We start from the raw sequence: 26841 nt of genomic DNA on the forward strand, positions 1-26841 counted from the left end.
GTTCAGCATGTACTTCAATTCGCCCAGTTTCCCCGACAGTGCCTGGTCGAAAAACTGCACTATGCCCTCAACAATATTTTATCATTATTTCGTAAAAATTAAACCACTATGATCAAAATCTCAGCTGTTTAAAGCGCACCCAACACTAAAACATCTGCTAATTGATGGTGAACCTGGACATTTTTGTTATCGATTTGTGAATAATAAATTGATTCCCCAACCACACAGACACGATCACCTCAGTTAGAAAACCGTTCCCCCAACAATAAGGCTTCATCGGCACGTGGCACATCTTATTGCAGCATCTCCTGGTCGAGCAAGAAATAAGCCGAACATAAACACAGCTACATTCATTGTAGACCCCGGCAAAGACTAGAAAGACACACAGCACTCAGAATGGCTAGATAGAAACTTTCTACTCAGAGAAGATTAATGCTGCCACCCACTTGCCTCCCCTGGAATGAATATGGAACCTGTTAAAAGTTTAAACGAGTGATCGAAACTTACTCCCCCCCCACATCCACCCGTCGGAAGCTCGGGGTATTAAGTATTCTCGCTGGTAAGCAAGCACATGTTTCTTTTATTAGAGAACCAGACAATAAACGTCACGAGAGAGGGACGTGACACATTGGGGAGCTATCCCATTTGGCGTTCTCGCAACCATTGGAAAATAACATAATGTTCAATTCGTTTCGTGCTGTTGGCTGTGCTACGGCAGCAGCAGCTATCAAGAGCCCACTTTGATAGACCATAGCAACAGCTACAGAGAGAAGAGATTATACTGCCATGTAGCATGGTGTGTAGTTTATAATCTGTTTGCGAACGCGTTTTCCGACGTTACCTACTACTTCTGGCCAAACGGCGGAAAAGTGTAGCAGCCGGTGTACGGGGAGTGAGAGTCAACAAACGGCCCCAACTCCAGTTAGTTTGGTCTGGTAGTTGACCGGAGCATCCCTACTCACTGTTCAAAGCTTTTCGTTGGCGGGAGGTGAAGGACGCCCGAGTACATCACATCAATTTTACGGTGCTATTAAAGCACTACACTGCGCAAGAGGACTACCGATCCGACAAAAAAAGGATGGGTTGGAAATAAAAGATCAACTTTTACATCTGCTTGGATAGTACGTGGTCGTCGTAGTACGAACGGCTGGTGTGGGAGCTGGGGAACCATGGTATCCTTTTGAATTAATTCTGCACTATTGCTACGAAAAAGGAATTTGCTTCGGAAACCATCGTTCTCTAGCTCTCGGCTCGGTTCTGAATTTAGTTTTCACTGATAGCGGGGGCGGGAGGGGGAGGGGGGTGCAGTTGAGGTCGTTGGTAGAAGTTAAGTATCTTTCATCGGACGTGGCGGATCTGTTCAGTCAGCGCAACAAAGGCGAGGCAGTACCCTTCGAGAGTTAGTGGCTGAATAGATTAAACGGCGAATGAATAGCAAAAATCGTTAAGTGAATGAAAGAGTTGAAAAGTTTTCAATTAACACGAACGAGCAGCAGCAGCGGTGGAACGTTTCACCTTTACGGGTTGAAATTGCTTTTTTGACAGTGATTGATTGCTAACGGTGAACGTTGTGGTTTCGTAGCTTACGGTGGCCAGTGCTCTATGGCGCTGAAGCCTAATTTGGAAATACTTGAATGTTTACGCCCAAGTTGTTAATTTTGGGTCAATGTTTCGGCAAAGTTTGTGTTACTTGTTTGACAGATATCTTGAACTTTTTGAAATTTTGAGTTCTAAGCTATTTTAAGATGAACCTATAGAATATTCCACGAAATTTTAAAACGAATTACTCTTGTGGAAACACAATTTTTTTGTAATTGAAGAACATTGTTACTTCAGATCCGCACGATATTCTCAAAACTGAGAATATATAAACTCGACAATTACGAAGTACATGATGCCGTAACAATTCTTCACGGCAAATACCTGTTCATGAATTTACGAAAAAAAATCACAATTTCGTGATGTGAACTGTTGACGAAAATCGTGACCAAGCTGCTGAAATTATAAATAGTGAACCTCGCATTAGTGGTTCCACAAAACTAATCCAAATATCGCCAAATCTTGTAAAAATTTTTTTTTTATAAGTGTCTTGAAGCTCCAACTTCTAATCAAGCGTCTTCCTTCGTATATAATATGCCAGCCAGTTTCCTTCGTCGGAATGTTCACAGCACAACCCATTCTCCTGCGAAGATCACTCTTCACAACCAACTGGAAACGTGATCGATCGGTCTAAGAATCGAAGTATTGATTGGAGCTTATATTTAGTGTCCTCTATTTTGTCACATCTGACTAGCAATTCCAAACAGAGTGCCGTTCAATTCAGTCTACAGTTACAAATTGCTTGCCAATTTTTTTTTTTTTTCAATTTCGAATCTCAATTTTGCCACAACGTTCTCAAAATGACAATAATGCTGCCTAAAAAAATTGATGTCTGGACATTTAGCCGAAGACCATTGGGCCGAAATGTTATTTGATATCTAAATTGAAAATTAAAACTATTTATTATCGTTGTTATTTATAAGCAACATTGACAGGAAGAGGCCAACTAAACTGCTAAAGGTTTATGACAATTGGTTCAGTTACCTCCAGCTCTGCAAAAACATTACCGTCCAGTCAGTACTGGTCAGGTCATCTTGGCCATAACGAATCCCGTACGGGACTACGATTAAGTAACACTCAGGTCCGTAGCCAGGATTTTGTTTCGGAGGGGGGGGGGGTCTTTAAAAAATTATTGCATAAATCTTTTCATTCAGATGACGAGATATTCACTAAAACTGAATGAAGTTTTGAAAAGTTCTTAATGAAAACAATTCCAAATGTAAGGCAAAAGAAAATCCTAAAAACATGTTCTTAGTCATGTGAAAGGCTATAGTACATCGACAAATTATTGATGCTGAATTTGATTTTTATCATTTATTTACAAGTTACAATTTACTCTCGTTACAACAATGGATAATCTAAAGTTCAAAGTGTTTATGCGCTAACAAAATATGATAATCCTTCACGATGCTAGAAAATGCAAGGTGTTAAACGTTAAATTGAAATGAGTAGAAAAACGTCCATAAAATGTTGAAACGAAGAGAATGTCGAAATTTGTACTAAATCATCTGGTTTGGCAAGCGATTTGTAGATGCGCCGAATCGGTTCATCTTATCTTGATCTGGCGCCTCCAACTATTACCAGGTGTATGGTATCAACAATTTTTTGATATATTCTGATTAAATGCAACTAGGATTGTTGGAATTTAATATGAAATTTCCCAGAAATTGGTCACAAATCGAAAGATGCTTGCCACTGATTACTAATTTCTTATAATTTACGTAAAATTTGTTAACTGTATCATAATTGACACCACCAAAATAACTAGAAACTATAAATATAAATAAGCTCAAAGTTTCAGCATCTATTGCTTCCGACACATGGATGGTGGTTTTTGGGGTTTAGGTGAATTAGTTCACGAGATCAAAAAATACTTTCTCGTGAACTATTTCACGAAATTTGAAATATATTTCATGAACTCAAATGCAAAATCTACAAAAAAATGTATCTTTTTGTTTTACACTGTATATATATACTAACTAATCAGAACCATGTTGGATGTTAAAATGACGTGAGACCTCTGGCAGCTGTATACAGTGAAGACCCGTTTTAATCAGCCCCTTGGCAAACTTTAAGCATTGATAAAATTGGGACATATATTTTTCTGTCTTTTTAATAAACCAAAGCTCTTCAAATATTCTTCTTTGGTCCTTAGATATAGCCTCGCAACCCTTTCTGATTATTTACATTAAGTTCCCCATAAGGGGGTCTGACAGTGCAAAATTGAAAAAAAAAATAATACAGTGGGATTCCGTTTTTGGCAACAATATTTTTTTCAGTTGCCATAACTGGAACCGTGCCAAAAATGGAACCTTACTTTAAAAGGTTTTATTTTCAATTTGTGACATCATGAATGTTACAAGAACATTAACTATATAAGAATACGTGAAATGGAATGAAATAATAGAAAAATCTACAAATTTAGCTTTATTCGCTATGCCCGCCCCCACAAAATATAGACTCCTATGTTTGGATATGACTCCTATGTTTGAAATCGTGAATGTAAATTACGAAAATCGTGACAAAGATCCTGAAATCCTGAACATAAATCGCGATACTCTGTCAGAAAATCTGATAGTAAACTCATAAATAAATTATCACGGTTACGTCACGGGAAATGTCGAAAATCGCGACGAATCTCCTGACATCGTGGCCATCACTTGACTGTCGGATTTTTCAGTTCATATAGTTTATACAAGCCAGTGTATCCCCGAATTATAAACAAAAATTAAACATGTCCAGTGAACAACTGCAGTAACCCAACCAAACATTGAAATGTATATTTTTGGTATGAACCATTTTTAAAAAAAACACGCAAATAAATAAGAAATAATAATATAAATAATCCGAATATATGGGGGAACACATTACCTTGTGGATCGAAACCATACACTACAAATCGCGGTTAGCACGAACATTCAGCGTGAATATGTAATCGGATACACGTGTATTCAAACGAATCAATACACGTGAACTTAAATACATGCGACACACAAGCCTACGTGATCAAACCTGTTAACATACAAACGCTCGGGTCGTACACGACAATACAGCCCTGGCCACAAACGCCCACATAATCCAACACGTTAGTATACAAACGCTCCAGTCGCCCCCCCCCCCCCCCCCCCCCTTCGAACATACAATCGTAATCATCCACGCACATGAACTTTTAGTTTTCGCAAACATAAAAACGCCCCGATGATTTAGTGGACTTTATAGCACTTATAATCTAATTAACGCGGTCTATAACGTGATAAATAAATTCTAATTCTAACGCAATCATGACGTCTCTCCATCTGTACAACTGAACCGTACACTCACAATATATCACAATCAGATTCACGGCCCGCTGCAATTGGTGTTAAGCAGTGTTTTAGTGGGTGACATTTCCCGTCTCGTCTGCAATTATAGTGAGTGATTCTGACAAGGAGTCCTTCCGAAAATGAGAATATTTCACATTTTCTGGCATTATATCAGCTTACTTCAGAATATAAGGTCTCTGAAAGATTACTCTATACGCAAAGTTACTTGGGCAGACCTAGAATTGCGGACAGCTCCTATATTTTATAAACTTTTTTAATTGGTGCGGTAGCTGAATCTGGCAAACTATGACCGTTTGAGGCTTCAAGTCCGCTCAAGTTGCAAGAGCAAGTTGGTTCAAAAAGAAAGTATATAACTGAAAATTCCGTTATTGTAACATGATGCACATTTAGCTTACGGCACTTACTTTCATTCGTCTGAAAATGTTCTTCGATTTTCAACTAGCTTCACATTACTTACAAACATTCAACGAATTCAACCAACTTTAAAATCGAACGACCCCCTCCCCTAGTTTATTGCCCTGTTAATCACCGGTGGGAATTGAGAACGAAACGAAGCAAGAATCGACCTTTCAGCTTAGCTTGTTCCTACCTTTACCGCATCTGCACAAAAACTGCGGCAAAGTGTTCGGTTCGGCCAGCAGGGCTGATGTTGCTAGAGAGCTCGGAACAATAACTCGAATCAAGTTAGAGTAAACTTATGCCGGTGAAACCTCTTAAAAGGCTACAATACTGTAACAACTTTGCAGCTGCTAGGATGACTTAAGAAGCAATACCGATTGATGCGCTATTGCTGCTGATGCTGCAGCTAAAAGTCGGTACAACAAGCCCTGAGAAAAGTTCCTTTCTCTGTTAGGATGTTGTCTGATGATCCCGCTCTCGGAAGAGTCGGGAAGGGGCAAAATATGTACAAGTTGGAATGGGATATAAATTCCTACTGCCAATGCTGATACTATCAGGCAAGTTCAGTAGCATTAGAGTTCATAGCAATACAGAACAGTTTGGCTTCTGCCTTCGAGGTGTACTTCCATTAGACCTGTAAATAACGAAGGAAAATGCATCGCCCCTCAAACAAAAACAACAACATCAACTAAAGGGCTGCTTCGAAGAAACAGTACAAACAACACCAATGGGTTTTTGATCCAGGAAATGTAAACTCGATTTCAAAGAAATACTACTGCTTCAGTTGTTGATTTAGCGACTCTTGGAAGGATTGTTCTGTAGCTCGGATTTGTTTTAGTGGCAATCGGGGCTATTATTGACCGTTATCGATAGTACACCCAAAGTAAGGCATAAGTATCAATATTGTGGTAAAAGAATTACCAACAAATATTACGATTGTTTTTGTTTTTTGATTTTGTTTGACGATTGTTTTAGCATACTTTTTTCATTCGAAAGTTCTCGTTAGCAATCGAAACTGCTGTGCTTGCGGGACATCAAGTCATGTTACTTTTTGCATTTTACGACCGACCAAATTTAGTCAGATACTGATGATACAAAGTCGAAATACAAATCCTGAACTTACAAAAATAAACTAGCAAAAGTAATTAAAAATTATCCGTCGGATTTTTTTAGTGTACCATTTCTGTTTATCCGTTTGTTATCTGTTGTAACAGATTGCTACGTAACAACAGTGAAACATTCCTATCTCATTAGCCGGCATCGTAGGCACTAGGGAAAATGGGACGGCCGCAAAACCTCATCTTGATGAAGGCAATTACCGGCTGTGGTCTTTGTGGTTGAATTCAACTGCGTGTGATGTCCGTATTCTGCAGCCATCTTCCACCCACTCGACTGTCTAACAAAGGTTTTCTGACATTTGCAACTAGTTTGTAATCTATCAACAGTCCGGGAGGGCTGGTTAGCATCGAAGTCAATCCCTCGGATTAGTTTCCAGTGATGAATCATTTAGCAAGACAGAAGAAAACAATCCAGTTGAAATCTCTGATTTGTTGGTTGAAGAAGAAAAAACTCCATCGTATTTTAGTTTCTCATCTGCATGTATTTTGCTACTGGAGAAAGGAAAAACTATCGACAGAAGATCTGAGTTTTCGAACCGACCAGTATCATCGAAAACCAGAATGATGTACGACTTTTTATGCATGCAGCTATAGTTATATGGAAAACGTAAATACTATTTCCGATGAAGTACCCGTGATTGAATTATTTCCAACTAGCCCTCTCTCGCCAAATCGACTCTGGAAAACCCACGGTCTACGACTAAAACGGGGAAAGCCATAATCCGATCGGCAAATCCTCCCTGAGCCTCTTCGTGTGTTCTCTAGAGAAACGCAAAAACTTTTTCTACTACTGCACTCCGATCGGTGCATGGCTACCCGAGCTACCCTTTTAGCGTGGTTCAAATTTAAATGGACAAATTGTTTTGGACCCAACGCGAGATATAGAATCTCAGATTTAAGTAGATAGCAGAAAATTAAATCGGCATCATCTTCCTAAGGAATCAGCTTAAAACTCCTGAGTTGAATAGTTGAACCACCCTACTGTCCACCTGACCGACGCTAGTGGCCTGCTGCACTAAACGATTAGCATAATACCAAATCGATTGACATCCGGGGCCAGTCGGTTTTTAATTGAAACTAATGGACTATTGAACAACTTTTACCCCCTCAACTGATGGCTGATGAACGGGGATTATCCGATACGTTGGGTCGATTTTTCTAGGAAAAACCCCTCGTGTAAGTGGTGTGGTCATACTGCCACTCACATTTTCTTCGGTCGAATCAGCATCGGTAGCTGGTTTTTCATTTCCGTTCTTGTGCAAAGTCGAAGCGCTCGTGCATACAATTCATAGATAAAAAAAAGTTTCGAAGATTTATTGAAAATGATAAATTCTTGGGAATGATGCTGACAGATGCTTACTACCAATATTTTATGGCGGTAACAGAGCAGTTCCTTTTTCTCGGGAGTTGTCCTACTGGAGCTGTAGAGCTGAATTCTCGGACGGGCACTCTGTCAAAATCACTCACAATTGCAGACGATCCGGGAAATGTCACCCACTAACACTGCTTATGACCGATTGCAGGGGGTCGTGATTCTGAATGTGATATTGAGTGTCCGGTTCATATGTGTGGGTAAAGGTACTTCGCGATCGCGTGTATCATCGCGTAAGCCCCGAGCGTTTATATGTTAACGTGTTCGATCGCGTGAGCGTTTGTATGTCGCGTGTGCTAGCGTGTATGTAACTTCGCGTGTATAATTTCGATTTTATAACATTGTGGCCATTCGCATATTCGCGTATCTTCTTGAATGATCGCGCGGACCGTGAATCTGATACTTTCAGTGTACGGTTCAGTTTCCCCACATCCCTAGACTTCCCAGCCATGTCACCATGGAACGTGTTGTCTAGTCATTTTTGTTGGATTAATCCAACTGAAAGCATGAACCTAGGCTGCTGTGATTGAGGGTAGGGATTTCCGGTGACCGATTCATGAACGGGTGTTTGTAGGTTTGCGATTGAAACCGCAGTTTTATGTTTGCCAGATCACGGGCTTAGTTTTGCGTGGATGATCGCATTTGTATGTTCGAGTTTGTGACCAGGGCTGTATTATCGTGCAAGGCCCGAGCGTTTGTATGCTAACGAGTTTGATCACACGGGTCTCGTTGAATGTCGAACCGGGATTTTTAGTGTATGGTTCAAATCTACATGGGAATAAGTTCCCTCTTATCACTAGAGTATCCGATCAGGGCGCCCTGTGACTTGTAGTGTATATGACTTTGTTTTTTTTTTCAGACCAAGATTGAAGGCATGAACCTACTAGAACCAAAGCTAGAGTAGGGTTGCCACTATTTTTCAAAGAATATCTGGCAGATCAATTAAAAATGTCTGGCAAAATCTGTCACTTAACATCGACTTCAAAGTCAACGAAATTTATCAATCGATTTTTGATGAATTTGGGAAAATGTGCCTCATATTTCCAAAATGTGGGTGCAAACACTTTTACAATTTAAAAATCTGGCAGAATGGAAGGTTTGTCTTTATGTCTAAAAGCTGCAACAATCTCTGGCTGTGCCAGATAATTTTAGCATAATGGCATCCCTGAGCTAGAGGCTTCCGGACGTAACCGATTCATGTTCGCGTGGGAACGTACGTTAGTATAATCGTGCTTGAGACGGCGTTTATAAATATTGACTTGATCACCGAAGCGTTTCTAGGTGTGCGCAAATGATAGCGGTTACATGATCGCATGCGCACCCGATTTATGTTATCGCGAAGGACACTAGCCTTTCTATTTTAACGTATGTGATCGCGTGTGCGTTTTTACATCGCGTATGATAGCTAGCCGTGTAACCTGGTTGCAAATTCGCGTGTATTTTTGAATGCAAATTTATTTCATTCAACTTCGATGCCATAACCATAACTGTAGTGCCTGCTTCATAATTGTTCAGTATTATTCGACGGCCCTCAGTACCGGTGCGCTGGGGGTGGGGGTTCATTGGGTACGAAAGTGACCCCGTACCACTCCGGGTCAATATTTGAATAGTGCCACGAAGCTAAATCCGGCCAGAAGATCGTAGGGCCCTCGTGTTGCTTCAACAGAGGAATCAGATGCTTCTGTAGACATTCCTTGAGTTAAATCTCCCCTGTAAACGGATAGTCACGAACGGCACATTCCGTTTGCCACACGAGCAGTTCGCTTGCCACGTTCATGTTTTTATTGGCAAACATTGGAAGTTTCTGACTCCTTACTTCTTCCGGAACATCAAGCTTGTGCATGATAAGACAATCAAGCTTCCCACCGTATTTTGTCGATTTAGATTCTTCTGCACTTTGTACATATGCAGTCCCTCCTGGTCCTTGACTCTCTGAACGAAAGACTTGGACAGATTCAACTTTGATCGAAGCATTGGGATTCCCCTCTGAAACGCTTTCACTACTGATCTCCAATAGAACATTTCTCCTTCCGTTCTATGCTCATAGATTAATAGTAATGTTAAACGTCTAGTGTATTTTATATTCCTTATTTTAGAGTGGGAACTTCCGGATGAGTATGATTCATGATCGCGTAAAAGCGGGCATTAGTGTTGGCACATGAGACCGAGTTTATAAATTCGTAAGTGCTACCACGTTGATTTAATTGCCAGGATATTAATATGATTGGGAGATCGAGGAAGTAGGTATGCGTTTGCTTTCAGCTTTGTAGTATCATGAAAAGCTCGAGCGTTTGTATGTTATCGTGCGCTTTATTTTCGCGTGGAAATGTGGTATTATATTGCCCGTGATTTTATTGTAGCCGTGAAGAAACAGTAAAAGAAAATATAGCACTTTAATTAGATATTGATTCAGTAATGGTTAGATGGACATTCAAATTAGGACAATCATGCGCAAACTGACAAAAGAAATAATTAAAATGAGAGATGAGAAAGGTAAAAACATATAGCACATGAGAAAGAAGGTTACATTACTGTTTCTAATATTTCACAGATAGCAGAAATACTAATGGCTAGACTTCGGTTTGGTCAGGTTAGAGTAGGAAAAACATGCAACATAAAAAAAGCTTAATAAGCCTTGCAGGCCTCCTCGATGCACCACCATCGAGGGGTAGTGAAACAAATTTTTTGAAAACAATTTTCTTTTAGAGATCAATATGAAAAGCTACATGTTCAATGGAATAGAAAATGCTATTTCCTAGTGAGCACTTTAATTTATTTATTTCCCTCTGATTTTTCTATCAATACATTACTTTTTCTTATTTAATTTAATTTATTCAATTTAGTTATTTTAGTGTTCTGCTTTAACACTTCATTTTATTTTATTTTCTATGTGTTTACCTTATTCACTTTATTAATTTATTCTATTCAGTCTGTTCTGTCATTTCAGAAACTTTAATTATTTTTATAGGTGTTGTTAATTTAATTAATTTGATTGATTTTACAAATATCATATCGTTAATTTCATTTCATCATTTCAATTTAATTAATTCATTTAATTTAATTTATAAAATTTATTTATGTTGCGCTTTGTATATTTAATTCATTTGATTTTATATTTATTTTAATTACATTTCTTTTGGTTTTTTATTATTTGTTTCTTTTACTGAATTCGCTCATTTTATTTATGTAAGTTATTTTAGTCATTTCTTATCTATTTTATTTTTATGCCTTTAGTAATTTAATCAGTCAAGATTTATCAAAAGGGCCACCCAAACTAGGTGAAATTACAATTTCGATGGAAGATACATTTTTGCCTTTCTATATAGAAAGGTTATGCAATCGGTCGGAATTTCGACTTTTTTAACCAAGGCCCGCAAAGACTTATCCCAGCAGTTCTCAACCTTTTTCCTACCACGGACCCCTTAGAAATTGCCCTGTGTTGCTGCGGACCCCCACAGATAAACATCGATTTTGTATTTTGTGCTATCAGCCCGGGGACAACTTGACAGCTCCCATATATTGAACTCATAAGCAAATTTTGTGGTGATTTGGTGATGTCATGGCGGCTCGAATGGAGCAAAATTTGAAAAAGGCGCATACCATTTATTATTTTCCACATCTGTAAAAAATAAACAATTTAAGCATTTCTATCATCAAATATATTTCGCTGTTTAAATTAGAAGCTGTCCTTATTCTGCCATAACTAAACAAAAACATAGATTCCATTTTGATTTAAAAAAATCCAAAATAAAATAAATTCGATTTTCGGAAATACAAAAAGATGACTTTCAAAATCAAGCCACTTCCACTTATATTGGAATTTCCGAAAATCTTCCGGATCGAATCAACATCGCCTCATACATGAAATCCTTCGGTAGATGCCGTTCCGTTAGGTTTCTATCAGTCTGCCGAGCCGAGTAAAACGCCAGAATAATTCTGAAGGGAAAACCAAAACCATTGCAATATCTTCCGGACAGAATTATTGCAAAAGTCGAACAAAAATCTGGCGGGAATCGAATAAAATTGTACATTCCTGGCAGCATTCTTGCTGAAACCGGTTTGCTGCCAGAATTCTGATAAAAGCACACAAATTCCATTCAAAACAAATTTTGTTAAATAGGTAGAAAATCCTACATATATTTTTTATCTTCCGGATCATAATACTAGAATTCTTGACGTTCTTAATGAACTTGAAACAAGATGTTGTAGATTCACGAATTGTTAAGCTTGGTGATTTACTTTCATTCACCAAAATATGTTTCATTTAAATTTCTCAAGAAAAAGCACCAATGATTTACCGACTACAAACTTCACACCACAAGAAAACCAAAACATTTTTGGGAAGTAAGAAAGTCGGTTGCTAAAAACAACGACAGCTAAATTTATAATAAGATTTATGCAACTTTGCTGACGGTTTCCAGTTAGGGATACATTTATTCTCTAATAATACTTTTCTTTGTCCACATTTTGGAATACGCTTTTTCTAAATGTTGTTCTAGCCGCATTGATGGCGTTCATAACACACGTAACGAAACGCGCTTTTCTCTTGAAACTTTTTCGTTTCGTTGTTCGTTGCACTCGTATAGAGAAGGCATACTAGCGCCACCATCAAAGCGGTGGCACATATATGAAACAAGCACTATCTGTCAAGTTGTCCCTGGGTTGGTATGCTATCAATATGGTTTTTTCGGTTTGTTAAGAAACAAGACTTGAAATTCCAATCTGCACTCGGAAAATATATTTTTCTTCGCGGACCCCCAGCAATGACTTCCGCGGACCCCAGGTTGGGAATCACTGACTTATGCCATTCGACTCAGTTCGTCGAGATCAGAAAATGTATGTATGTGTGTGTGTCCAATAAATCTTACACGTTTTTCTCAGAGATGGCTGGACCGATTTGTACGAACTTAGTCCCAAATGAAAGGTACCATCGGTCGCTCTTGATTTTTTCTACTGAACGGACTTTGAAGTTTCTTAGCAAGTTGAAAATGTTTGGCGAGTATCATATTTTGGACAGATGAGAAAAGCACAGTTGCACTACTAGGTGGATTAACACAGGTTTTCAGTAGTATTTGACATTGAAAAATAAAATCCACTTGAGCTTTACGAAAAAGCTTCTTTTGACCATGATATTGACACTAAGTTTTTAGCCCGATTATTTAAAAAAAAATGTAATAATGGCTTACTTTTAAAAAATGGAATAAGAACCACTTTTTGGACGAAAACATCACTTACGCTACTTTTTAGTACCTAACAACATGACGCCGAGACAAAATGGTCCCCCATTAGTAACTAGGTTATTCAAACGATAATGAACGGAAGTGCGGCAAACAACACATATGCTACACATTGAAACACTCATATACAACAATGCGTATTATTTCGCATATTCTATATCTAATTGGTCAAAATATATGTTACCCAAAACGCTTTCTTCTAGGATTGGATGATTCTTGTTTCGATATCCATTGAAGGATGTTATGCCACAAATGATAATCATTTATGATAGCTGGATCACCGTTCCGATTGTTTCATCAGTTCTCCGAACCGAATTTTCCCATCACTTCTTTGAGCCAATTTCCTTTAACGGTTATTTTTGTCCAATTCATAAAATCCCGTATTATTTAAATCCAAAATTCATCAGACAACCCCTTCACAGTAGGGGGGATAGTACCCAAACGGAGACTAGAATAATTTTATATATCAGGTTTTACACATAGCCCATCTAGGAGGGTATGATAACATTTGCCAAGAACACCTGGGAGCGTAAAATTTTGAAGCGAAATACTACTACCTTCAGAACATCCTATTTCGAGCAGATTCCAACCGCGCAAAAAATCAAATTCAGGTCGTACCTGAAGGGTACACAGCTATGTACCATCAGCGTTGCTTCTTCGTTTGACTGTAATCCACCAAATTACCCACGCGCTGTCTTAGCCCGGTATCATCCAACGGTGTGGTGTACTGTGTGTGGGCTGGTGGCATAACTACTCCGTCGGCAAGCAATCGGGTACTTAACGTACCGCGCCACCGCACGCGTACCATATACGTATAAAGCGTACCAATTTTCACCGGGGCCGTGTTAGCACTGCCTCCATCAAAGACATACACCAAGTGTTTTCCTCCGTGACAGACTCGGTCCTTGGCAAGCTTCTTTTATGGCAGAACGTCTTTGGCACTGTCGTAAAATTAAATTGAATTTCATCATAATTTCTTCAGCTTTCTTCCAAACAGTTCTCGGTGCCCTTCGTCGTCGTCATCGTCCTCGTCGCTAGGTAAACCGATCCGAAACGATTTCGAACCAATGTTGGTAAAGGTGCGCTCCGTTGCGTGGAAGAAGCTTGTTGACTCTCATTTCCGGACCGGTGATAGTGCAAAGTAGTGTGAGTGGTTGGAGGAAAATAGTTTTTTCCTTGTAGAAGAAAAAAAGGATTTCCCATCAAGGCCTGGATATTTCTGCTACTTCTTTCGGCGACTCATGCCGGAAATTGTTTGCTAACGAAGAGCGTCAATTTGTAAGTGCATCCCGCTGTGGAAAATTGTTTCTTTACTCGGAAATCGAAGGCCTTAATCAATTGGTCAGGTTTGTGAATCGAACTCCAGCTCGGCTGCATAGCAGATGTGTGTTTTACAAAGCCCCCCTTCCAAATACATGGGGGAACCCGGGGTTATTCGGACTTAGATGAGTAAATCGCCCTTTTAGGTGGATAGATGTGAAAAAAATTACCGGTCAAAGGTCCTAATAGTTTGAAACCTCAGCTACGTTTTGGTGCCATAAAAGGTTCATTTGGACTACTCCATGGCAGTGCTGGGCGACGATTTGCAAACCTCTACGTTTTTCAATCCTTTTACAATGTAGGGGTAATTCGGACCCCCCCCCCTATGAGGCAATTCATTTTACGTATGAAATATTTATTGGAGAAACTCCTTAAGAATTAAAAAAATGCGTTGCAAAAACTTAATCTGGTTAGTCACCACTGTCGATAAACGCATCTTGTATTTTCTTTGCTGTGGCGTGTGCAATGGTGTGCGCATCCGCAAGCCGCTGAACGGTGGTTGATGGAACAGGGGGTCCGAATAGCCTCAATAGGCTCATTTCACACAAAAGTCGTGAACGTCTTGAAAATATCTGTGTTTTCATCCAAACAAAAATCATTCCATTAAATAGGAGCCACAAGCTTTTCAAAACACTCACTTTTTATTTGTTGCTTCAATCACGCTTTTACCATTATAATGATTTTTGTTTTGAGGATGGCAAAAAAATGAAACACGTATTTTCTTTCTAAAAAAAACGAAGAATTAAATTCAGCCTACAAAAATAATGTTTTAGAATAGCGGTTTGACGAATATGTACGACAGTCAGAAGTTCTTGCGATTTTCTGAGAAATCGAGGGGGTTCGAATTACCCCCACTGTCTTAACAGCCCCGGGTCACCCTATCATTTTGAGAAGCTAAAACACACTGCATCGAAACGAAACCCTACACAACCCGTCATCGGTTTAATTAATTTCTGTTTCGAAGAATCAGCTGAAATTGAAACTCATTCGACTGCGGCCTAACAGGACTCATCGCATCGTTCGTCGTTTGTACCACCTGCATTTCAACCTGGCAGTAGAATTCACTCCGACACATGTTTTGATGGGGCTGCAGAGCGCAATTCCAGCCAGAAGGTCGAAATGAATTTTAACGACCAGTTTGAGTTTTGTGGAAAAGTTAAATATATTGGTTGGTATACTTCAGGATGCTTTTTTTTGTTAAAATAGGTTAACTATGCTCATGGGCGAGTTTCTAAATTGCCGTGCTCTAAAAGGCATTTTCTTTTTAATTTTTTTTAATTTGCTATGACTACCTTAAAGGTGTGACTTTTTCTTGGTATATTTTTTCACAAAAACTTATTAATAACCAACGAATTCGGAGATCCAAAAGTGATAAAAAAGCGATTCTAGCGATTTTTTCGAATACGCCTTTTTGAAAACTCAGTCTTGAAAAAAGCAAATTCAAATGAAAATGCAATTATCTAAAATGTTTCGGGAAAATCGAAGATTCACCAACATTCACCGAATTGCTCGGTAGTGATAAACTGCTACTGCGGAGAGATCACTGCAAAGTTCAAACACACTATTTGGCGCTGCCATGTTGCATACCAGCAGGGGCAACTGGTGCAGTTTCGAGCTGACATAGAAACATACATTTCTGACAGGCCCCCGGGCACAGGCGGTGAAGTTGGTGCATCCAGGCAGGCAAGCAGGCAGACAGGGTACATGTAGCATCACGAGGACTGCACTGTTGAACAAATCGCGCCACACTGTCTGTGGCGAGATCCGCGGGGAATGAGACACAGGTTCGACGGAAGGGTGTAAAATGTATCTCTGCATCCACGAAAAGGTTTTGTCGCGTCAAATGGATTGGTTACGACGCACACAGGTTGCATTGCAAAAACGAATTGTATATTAGAATAACAATGAAAACAGCCATGTTAAATTTTGGGAACCTTTCTTCGAGGTAAAAACACTGTGCCAAATTCGAGCCCGATTTCAACATCGTAACGAGTTTAAGCTGTACTCACACGAGGCGACAGGACACACGCCGCAAAAAAATATTCGCTAAATATTTTTTGTGGCGCGTGTCCTGTCGCCTCGTGTGTAAACTGTTTTAATATCTGTTTTACCCCAACTTCCAGCTCTCGCCGCTCGAGTGACGATGACCCTGTTCTCACCCCGGGATACAAAGGGAATTAACATGCAACTAGATACCGTGTAGGACAGGTCTATTATTATCACACAGGCGAATCGTATGTGCAGAGTCTCAAATCCGAAAACCATAGATGTAAATCTGTACGTGGGAATGTTAGCCCATCAATTACAGTGTAGCCCGTTTGCGGTTTCAACAATCATCCGGAAACACGATTCGATGCCTCGGGCCTGTGATCTGTTCGCTGGATGTAATTGGATATATTTCGGGAATTTTCATTTCCGTTCGCATTATATGAACAGTGAATAACACTCAATTGTTGGTACGGATTTTTAGTTATTTTTTGTTCTTATATTCTTTGAACATCCAATATATTTGATAACATAAATGTTTTTTTTATGTTGTCCAGAACATTACTTCCTTTACCCGGAAATCGACTGTCGAATAGAGCTTCGTTGTCTTTCACATGCGCATTATTGATGAACAACCTACAAATCAGTTGTTCAAGGTGACTACCCTACGGTCCACAGTGGTCGGAAATCGAAAAAGCGTGGAATAACTTAATAACTGTAAGTGGTTCCGTTTTAGAAGTATAGTGTCTTCCGTAAAGTTGATTCTTACAATCTAAGACTTCATGTGATTGCATCAACGTAGTTTAGAACTTGGTCGCTAGGGCGGCGCTTCACCTAATTTTTTAACGAGGAACGGTAGAAGGATGAAGTCTTCGAAGAAGTTTTGGATAATAAAATTCTAAGCAACACTTTTGAAGGGCCCAAAAATTTTTAAACAATGCGTCTTTTTTGAAAAACAATTTCAATGGTTGATTTTTACCCATAACTTAATTAGCTTTAGTCTAACATTTTTCCTCCGCATATACTAGAGAACAATTTATTGTTCCACATAAATCCAAAAGAAGTTGGCAAAACCCTATATTCTAAAAGAATTTATAATAAAAAGAAGACACTCGGAAATTCTGATTAAGAGGGTACTCTTATATAACTGTGCACAAAGTACCTAATGCTAGATAATTTTTTTTGAAGAAGTAGAATGACTTAGACATAGGCGCTATTCTGAAAAATGTTTGTTAAGGATTCATCTATAAAATAAAAATTTTCGAGTGTAAGGTGTCAAAAATGGCGGCTCCAGCAAACGGTGTTTTGAAAACTGACCTCATCGCGAAAAAATTCGATTTAGAAACAAAATGGCGGCCACTTGAAAATAAAGTATCATTTTTTCGCATGATTTTTCCACTTTGGCCGGCTGTAAAAAATCGTTAATGATCAAAATATTGCGATTTGGTAGGTTGCATCGCCCGAGAATGTTGTCTTCTTTCAGACGGGCAAAACCCGAAGTTGATTGGTTGAATGATTCAAAAACTAGAATGCCCGCAAATTTGAAAAATCTTGTTCCGAGAAAGCCGCCATTTTTGACAACTTACACTCGAAATTTTTTAATAAACCTTAAACCTTTTGCAGAATAGCGCACATATCTAAGTCATTTCACTGCTTCAAAAAAATTAAACATTACTTTTTGCCACAATTATATAAGGGTCCTCTTATAATTGTGGCAAAAAGCAAATAGTAGTAGTAGTAAGGAGATGAGATGAGAATTAATGAAATCGAAACTTGGTGACGAGACGAGGTCAAAACGCAAATTCCATAACTAATTTAGTTATAGGTTTTGAACACTTCACGCGCAAAGATGGTTTTTTACACTTTTCTCCGCAGTGACAACAAAAATAGTTTTTCATTTTCTTTTCGCAGCGTTTGGTGGGGAAATGAGAGCGCAAGTCAGTCCAAGATCGATGATAGGAGGGCTAATGGCGGAATGGTTCATGCAGACTACAAAAATACCATGTGAGAAGATTAGGGTGTGGGTTGGGGTAGAGTTAAGGAATTGATGTATGCTTGACGAATAATTGCGCTGCAGAATGTGATGAAATGGGTGGATTGAACAGTACTACTGTTGGCAGTTCAGAAATAAAAATAATCTGTTTCTCCATAGGGTTTGATATCAAACATTTGAATTTTGTGATTATGTAACGTCACTTTATAAATTGCTGAAAAGCACAGTGTTGTTATCAAGTTCGCGTGATTGTTAGTGAAGGTGTGCGTGGATGATCGTGAAGGACTCAAGCGTTTGTATGTTCACATGTTTGTCACGTGTGCCAGCACGTATGTGCCTTCGATTTCGTAACCATGTGCTCATTCACATATTCGCGTGTGTTCATAAATGATCGCGCGGATCGTGTATAAGATACTTAATTTTACTTGTGTGATTCAGATTCTAGAAGAGAGTGAGTTCACCCATATTACTAGAGCTCCCGGTCATGCCGCCATGGAATATCAGCGTGGATGGATATCAGCTTTATTTTCGATTGGGTAGAGACTTCAGGACGTGAGAGATGGAAGATAGTGCGAACACGGGCATTTGTAGGTTCATATTTGAGATCGCGTTTGTAAATTTATAAGTACAATACGATTCACTTTGTCCCCAGGGCGCTATCATGTTTGGGAGATTGCGAGCCTAAATATGCGTGAATAATCGTAAAGGGCTGCCAAAGACCATCTGGTATATTGTCATCTTCGGGTCTCTTGGCATGGCAAACTTCAACTTTAAAAGAGTTCCAAACCAGGGCTCATCGTCAAGCCTAGGGTACCTCTAGAGAGCTCTTGCCTAAACCTACTGTGTACATTATTTTGACCATGGCTAAGTGGGTAATAAAGGTCGCCATGTTATGTACTAAATTTGATCACGATGAAGCTTAACTAAAAAGAAAGTAGTCACACCCAAAGTCTCTATGTGATATAATGAACTGTAATACCGCTTTAGTGGGAAAGCCCCCGGGCCACGTCAAGGTACAGTATCATGCCGATGGCCTTGGTGGAGAAAAAATAGGTTGAGATGTCTATCTTTTCCGGTTAGAAATGAGTCATTGAAGTCTCCGCGTCCACAAGTAGCGAGAGATTTATTTTAACGATCCAAGTTAACTGATTATCATTCTTCTCACCTAAGGGGTGATTTTCTTTTATTTTCGTGGCATTAGCAAAAGTGGAAACTGAGAACAGAGAATTGGACTAGAAATTGAGAAGAAAGAATTGGGAACTGGGAATCAGGAAGTCAGCATTGGAAACTGGAAATTGAAAAATCAGAAATGGGAAGGGGAACTGAAAATTTTAATTAGGAAATTAAAAATTAGGAAATAGGAAATGAGAGCTGAAAATTGAGAACTGTAACTTAAGAATTGGGAACTGGACATTTGGAATTCGGAACTGGGAAACACAACTAAAAAATTGGAATTGGTAATTTTAAACCAAGAATTGGGGACTAAAATTTAAAAATTGTGAACTAGGAATTTAGAATTGGGAGTTGGGAACCGGCCATTGGAAACTGTACAATGGGATTTGGAAATCTGAGAATCGTTAATTGAAGACTGACAACGAAAACTAGGATTCAATCATCAGGAATTTGAAGTTGATGAATTGGAACTGGGAATTAGGAACTAGGACCTAGTTATTGAGAAGTAAACTGCAAACTGGGCATTACAACCCAGCTTGGAACAGGAGTTAGAAATTAAGAACTATAAATTAAAAAGCTGGGATTTCAAATTGAGAACCGAACATTAGGAGCTTGAAAACGAGTACTGGTAACTGAAAATTGAGATTTGGGAACATGGAATTGGTATTCAGAATGTAGAATTGAGAATTTTGAATTGGAAACAGAGAATTCGGATTTGCGAACTGGATATTGACCACTAAATTGCGATTTGCCAACTGGTATTTCGGAAAATTGGCCCGAGAATGAGGAATTGGGAACTGCGGATATGGATTAGAAGTCAGAGAATTTTAAATTATGAGCTCATAATTGAAATTTGAGAATTGGGAATTCGGAAAATGGGAATTGAGAATTGCAAACTTAAAATTGGAAAGTGTAAATTTGGATCAAGGATTTGGGAACTGGAGATTTTGAATTAAGATCTGATAAATGAAATATAAGAATTGGAAATGCGGAAAATGGGAAGAAAATCGGGAGCTGAAAATTGGAAAGTGTAAATTTGATTCAAGGGATCGGAGACTGTAATTTGAGATTTGAGAACTGGGAACACAAAACTGAAAATTAGGATTGAGGGTTAGGAGCCGAGAAAGGAATTGTTGACTGAAAATTGGTCATGGTGAATTTTTTATTTACGTATTGGGAATTGGCAGTTTAATTTGCGATTTAAAAAATTGGGAATTGCCAACTGATATCTGAGAATTGGAAACTAGGCATTGGGATTTATAAATTAGACATTTTTTGCTGTAAATTTTGAATTAGAAATTGGTAAAGGGTAATTAACAATCGGGAGTTGGAAATCGGGAATTGGAAATTGGGAACTATGAATAAGGAATTGAAATTTTTGATTGTGCATTTTAAATTGAAATTTGGAAACTGGAAATGGGGGACTGGGAGTTCAGTATTAGAAATTTGAAACTGATTATTAGTAATAGAGAATTTGCCATTTTTGAACGAGAGATTTGGAGTTGAGAATCGGGAACCTAAAATTGGTACTTTGGAAATGGGAACTTGAAATTTAAAATTTAGAGTTTGGAATTTACAACATGAGACTTAAAACTAGGAATCTTGGATCTTTGAACTGGGAATTGGGAATGGGGACTGGAAATTTTAATTTAACGTGTGGGAACTGGGTTCTGAGGTTCGAGAATTGGAAATTGGAAATAAAAATTGAGAATTGGGTGTATGGCATCAGGAACTGGAAATGGAAAACGGATAATTGAGATGTGGTAATTATAAACTGAGCATTGGGTACTGAAAATTGGGAAAAGGGAATTAAAAACTGAATTTTAAACTGGTAATTGAGAACTGGAAATTGAGAATTCACTATTAAGACTCAGTTCGAATTGCGAATTAAGAACTTAAAATTGGAAATAGGAATGGAGGTTCGAGAATTAGAAATTGGGAACTTGGAACTAGAAACAGGGCGTTTGGAATGAGACTTAAAACTGGGATTTGGAATCTGAGAATAGGGAACTCGGAAAGTGGAGATGAGGGAATTAAAAACTGAGAATTGGGGATTGAGAATTTAAACGGGGAAATAAAAATGATATTTGAGCTGGAAACTGGGAGAGTAAATTTTTCAACGTTTACCTAAATTTGTTAACATTTTTATAATTGTCACTTATATGTGGCCATTTTCCAAGAAACTCGAAAATATAACCGCATACCAGTCTTTCTACTGTAGGACCATTTATAAATTATGTTACACTTTTAGGGGGAGGAACGCTGTACGATAAAACATGACATTTTGTGACAAACAGGGAAGGGACACTAGGCTAGCTGTTTTTTACTGGAATAGTTGTCAAGTTTTGAGCGCCTACCGGTATACTGAACGAAATAACTAGAATTTTACCTAAGTCCAGGGGTTTGCGTTTTTTGTCTCTTCAGTCTCTGGCACTTAACTATGGCACCAGACTGACGCCGTGATTGGCCTATACACCACCCCATGCACGATGGCGATTGTTTGTTTAAAAATTATTCATTCCAGTTTAGTTGTCGTCGTGCCGTGCGAACGTCGAAAGTAAGAACCGATCGAATTGTGCCGTTTCCAGTATACCAGCTAAAAATAATTTCAGCTGTCTATCGAACCAACCATATATAGGCTCTTTTATGACCATGGTATTATACTATATAATAGCACATAAAATGTTTTGTTATGATTCCTTACCGACTCTGTTTTACAATTAAAGCTTGATAAACCTTTAAACGAATTTGCTTTTTTCTACAAAAATCTGTAAACTGTATGGCAAAAAAATATTTCGAATGAAATTTGAAAGATTATTCTAGATGTTTTCATCCATCTTTTTGTGCGTTAAAGTAATACAGTGCTCACAATTATTTAAACTATTTTGAATGTATATTGTGTAAGATCAATTAATAAATTCGCTTTCCCGGTATAAATAAAATCGAACTACTCACGAAATAATCGACTTACTAATTTATCTGTTTCTTGACAACAAACCGTACGAGTTTTTGGTATCAAGAAAATTCCAACGAATAACATAAAGCTTCTACCATCACGATCCTTCCCTCTCAATAGCAACGAATATGTCACGCTCCTTTACGAGCCGGTGGTTACCCTTCCCCGACATTGCACCGGATTGCGATAACCAATTAGAAACAATCCAAGCTCATTAGTTCGCAACACTCATTGACACTAATTCCACGCGTCGGCCGTTTGTCGGAGCACAAACACTGACTTCGATGAGTGACCCCACCCCGATCACTACCACCACCACCACCACCACCACATACAAGAAATTTCAAGAAGCTACCATATCGTAATCAGCTTAGTCCACAACCAACACATACCCCAACCAGTGCGCAGGCTAAGGGAGCGAGCGGTTGGGGCAACCACCGGCAAACCGCAACTCCAGCCCGACAGGACCACATTTCAATCACATCGCCGGCTTAAAAGCGACGACGATGATGACGAGGTCGACGACGACACCGCCGACGTCAATTCGAACATTTTAGCAATCGTATTAGGAATTGTTGGATGTTAACTAGACTACTACTGCTGGCTGCTCCGCTTAAGTTGTGATTCAGTACCGTGGTCATGGGTAAGGATCGAGGGGGACAAGCGAAAATACGGTCAGCATAGGTTGGAGACAATTTTATACTATGCTATATTACTCCTTAGTGCAGAACAATTTTGGTAAACATTATTTTTTCTCCATTAAGAAAACCAGCTTTGTGCGTGAAGAGCAAAGATGATTTTCAAGCTCCCCGATAGTTCTTATATCCATAATATTGGAAAAGAGCCGTTTATCAAACAGAACGTGGACGATTTGAGTCTCCGTTTGTTGAGGTGATCTTCAAGTGTATCAGGAAGCGATGTTGGAATAAGGTGCTCTTTATGGTCATCACCGCTATCATTTTGTTATAAATCATTGGTGCCCGTTGTTACAGAAGAGTCAACAGGAATTTGCAGAGTTCATTCATTCAGCTGCGTGGCAAAATAATTGTTTTCTATCGGGATGTCACATGGATGTAGATTGAAACAGTAATGCAATCAGCGATTTTTTTCAAACAATTTTGTTTTTCTCTGGAACGTCTTAAAGTTGACTTAAATCGCCTTTGTGCAATTAACTGTCAATCTGTAGCTCCGCCTTTGCAGTGATGCAATTTTCACATCTTTCGTATCATTCCGATATTCCTAAATACGTTCCCCTTTGTCAACTTCCCTGACCACGGCACCGACCACCAGTATGTTCAATAGGGGACAAGAAATGCGCAGTCCAAATATGGTAGATCCCGCTGCTGCTCGCCGTCAAACTACCAACCAACAACCGACCGGCCAAGATAGGAGAACTAGGTTAACATCACAGACGGACGGACAGCTTCCAAAAGCATTTGCTCAACAGCAGCTCAAAATTGCGAATGCTAATGCTAGCCAGTCGCCTCGAGCTTCCAGTGCATCAGCCAGTTTAGTTTAGTAGCATAGGTATTTCTGTATTGGTTTGCTTACAGCGGTTGCGCTGGTAAAGTCCTCCGAAACACAGGAGGGTCTCTCTGATGTTCGATGGGCAGCACTGAGCTGCGGCACTCGGTAAATGGGCGCGAAGCGCCGGGACATGAATTCACATTCCTAATTGGATTTGCACTTTCGATGCCGCTCTTATTCGTCGAAAGCCACATCGTCATGTTGACATTGCATTCAGGTTGTCAAACAGTACTCCACGCCCTCCTCATTCTCCTCTTCCTTCTGACCGATCCGTTTGGGAAATGATGCTCTGAATCGGAGGAGTATCGAGGGCAACGCTTCGGACGACCGTAATTCAATTAAGATCTGCTGAAGCATCAATCTGAAAATAGCGAAGCTTAGCTCGGCAGGACGTCTGCTGTGGGTTTATCTGGGACGATGCACTCGCGCATCTGGGAAAAGTACAAGAACCGGGAATAATTTCAGTTGATACTATATAATCGATCGTTCGTTGACAGCAGTATACAAGTGTATTTGTAATTTTGATTGTATGTACATACATAGTTTAGTTCCTTGGGACTATTTGCCAAACTGATTACAGTTTTATCGATGCACTTACCTGAAAAAGAGAGAATAAAAATAAAGTTATTGAATTATCATAACAATGAATAAATAACAACAGAGCTGAAGACGTGATGATTTGTGTTCAAACTGCTGTGCATAATCTCGATAAAGGTTAAAAAAAACTCAATTTGCCCATGAAAAATAGAACAACTCAACGGCGGAGGCAAGGTAAACTTTTCCACGTCTAACACCATAAAGAAACTTTTTTCGACAACAATGTGCCAAATTGACACAGCGCAACGAAGAACGAACACAAAGGCCAAGCACAATGAATACTATGTATACATATAGATATTTACCGTATCAATCCGGGAAATATCCAACGGTCGCTGCCATCGTTGTCCGTTTTAGAGGAAATTTTCACCGCGAGAACAAATAGGGAAGATCCACAACGATAGGGGAGGTTGGTTGTTTGCAGGAGGAGAAAACTGGTCACGGCACGACACGACCGGGCATAGTAAATAAATCATTGTGAGAAAATTCTACTCCGAATGTCAAGAAGTTCGAATGCGCGGAATAAGGAAACAAAGCTTCCCGTCTTTTGCGTCGCTTACCGCTAGCGGGCATCGTCGTCGGTTGGTCCTGTGAATGCTGGCTGTTGGAATGGAAGATTTCATACTCAAGACTATGCCATGAGTGGGAGGTGGGGATCTTTAAGGAATTCCAACCAACCTCCGCCCTTACCGTGGCTTGAGCATAGCAGGAGTACAAATTTATGGCGAACTTTATCGTCTAACGGCGCTTTACAGGATTTCGACTCGACTTTCGCTACAGCAGATGCTGTTGCTGCTGGCGCCGGGTGAGGGAGTGAAGTAAGTGACGCAGAAGAACTAGGCGGTGCTGGATGGTCTTTTGAATTAAATTTAGAACTGGTCATCCAATGCTGCTGGGGCGAAGTTTAAGGTACTCTTTGTCCTTCTCGTGCCAGGGGTGGGGGTTGATGCTGCTATCACACTAAGAGATGTGACAAAGGATTTCGCGAACATCGCAGAGATCATTGTGAGTTGGGGCGAAGACGATAAGATGACAAGTTGGATATCGTATGGCTTAGTGGTTATGGGAGGAGTTTCAAATAGCATAGGAAACGAATCAGTCAAATGTTTTGCAGTTATTATAGGTGATAAAAATTTAAAGTAAAATCGTTAACACAAATTGTTCGAAAGCTTTATGATTCGGAAAAGAGGACCGGCAATGTGTTGCATAAAACCAGTCTCAATCGTCACACGAAAGTCACCCCACGTTTAAGTTGAGTCTGCAATTGTTATTTTCAGCCCGGCTGAGTACCTCTTCTATTACTTTCACTTTCCAGGTGGCTGTTGTGATTGTTGTTACCGTTTGCTGCCAGTGCACTCTCTTTCTCTCCCCTCCCCATTATTAAGAGTAATCGAGCTGAAGATTTTCTATGAGCTCTACAAAACATTCCACAACGGGACGGTCGGCGCTAGCCCACAAAAAAGTAGCAAACTTTACTTGCAGGCACTGTTGCCAAATTTGCATCTGAGCTATAAATTGTAGGTAAAGAAATTTAATGTGTTCTGTTTGCAAAAAAACAGGATAGTAACGTCAGTGGCATAACCGCAGTGAAGTAGTATACACTTAGGAAAGGATTGTGCATTCAAATATGTTATTCCAAAAACGGATTACTGTAATCCATTTTTGGAATAACATATTGTAACAGATCACAGTTAAAAAATGAAAATTCACAAAATTTTTCAACTATCAAAATTACGTAAACAGTTTCTGTAAATCCTTACCTTTGAAGACCTCTTCCACATTTTTGATTGATGGCAGATTTATTTGTATAATATTTGATATCGTTGCTGGTAATGGATTTGAAAAAAAACGAAATTTTGGTTCCTGCGAATAACTGTCGTTGTACTGAACAAAATAACTAGAGTTTTACACTATCTGATCTGCAATGTGTACAGAAATCTATTCCGTAAAATTTATATTGTAGTGAAAATAATGGATTTTGTGAAATCATTAATTATCTGTGCCATGGTTAGTCCGTACTATGCAAAAGAGCATATTATTGTGTTGGGAGCACCGCCCACTTGGACGTCTAAGAACGGTGGGTTCGAATAAAAAAAATGGGAGGGTAACGTCTGGACGTGTCGTGATTCCACTTTTAGATGTACATTCAAAACGAATTTACATCCAATAGATTTACGGTTGGACTTTTCATGACATGAACGGTAGGTGGATGTTTCATAAAATATGTTTTTTGCGGTGTTT

At 39.2% G+C, this 26841-nt stretch overlaps 2 protein-coding genes across 4 annotated transcripts in view; both read right to left on the minus strand.

The window, feature by feature from the left end:
• Positions 1-26841, minus strand: part of LOC131676943 (uncharacterized) — a 236724-nt gene that overhangs the window by 155058 nt on the left and 54825 nt on the right. The window lies entirely within an intron of this gene.
• LOC131676944 (uncharacterized) overlaps positions 1-26841 on the minus strand; it is a 105081-nt gene that overhangs the window by 33627 nt on the left and 44613 nt on the right. Inside the window, exon 1 of one of the 3 annotated variants that reach the window (XM_058956378.1) lies at positions 24028-24150. The exons of the other annotated variants lie outside the window; for them this stretch is intronic. Coding sequence (XP_058812361.1) covers positions 24028-24135 — 108 coding nt within the window. The 5' untranslated portion in view covers positions 24136-24150. Of the gene's footprint in view, positions 1-24027; positions 24151-26841 lie in introns of those variants that run through there. 3 annotated transcript variants of the gene reach the window in all.

Source organism: Topomyia yanbarensis, chromosome 1 (assembly GCF_030247195.1).
Source record: "Topomyia yanbarensis strain Yona2022 chromosome 1, ASM3024719v1, whole genome shotgun sequence".
Classification (NCBI taxonomy): Eukaryota; Metazoa; Arthropoda; class Insecta; order Diptera; family Culicidae; genus Topomyia; species Topomyia yanbarensis.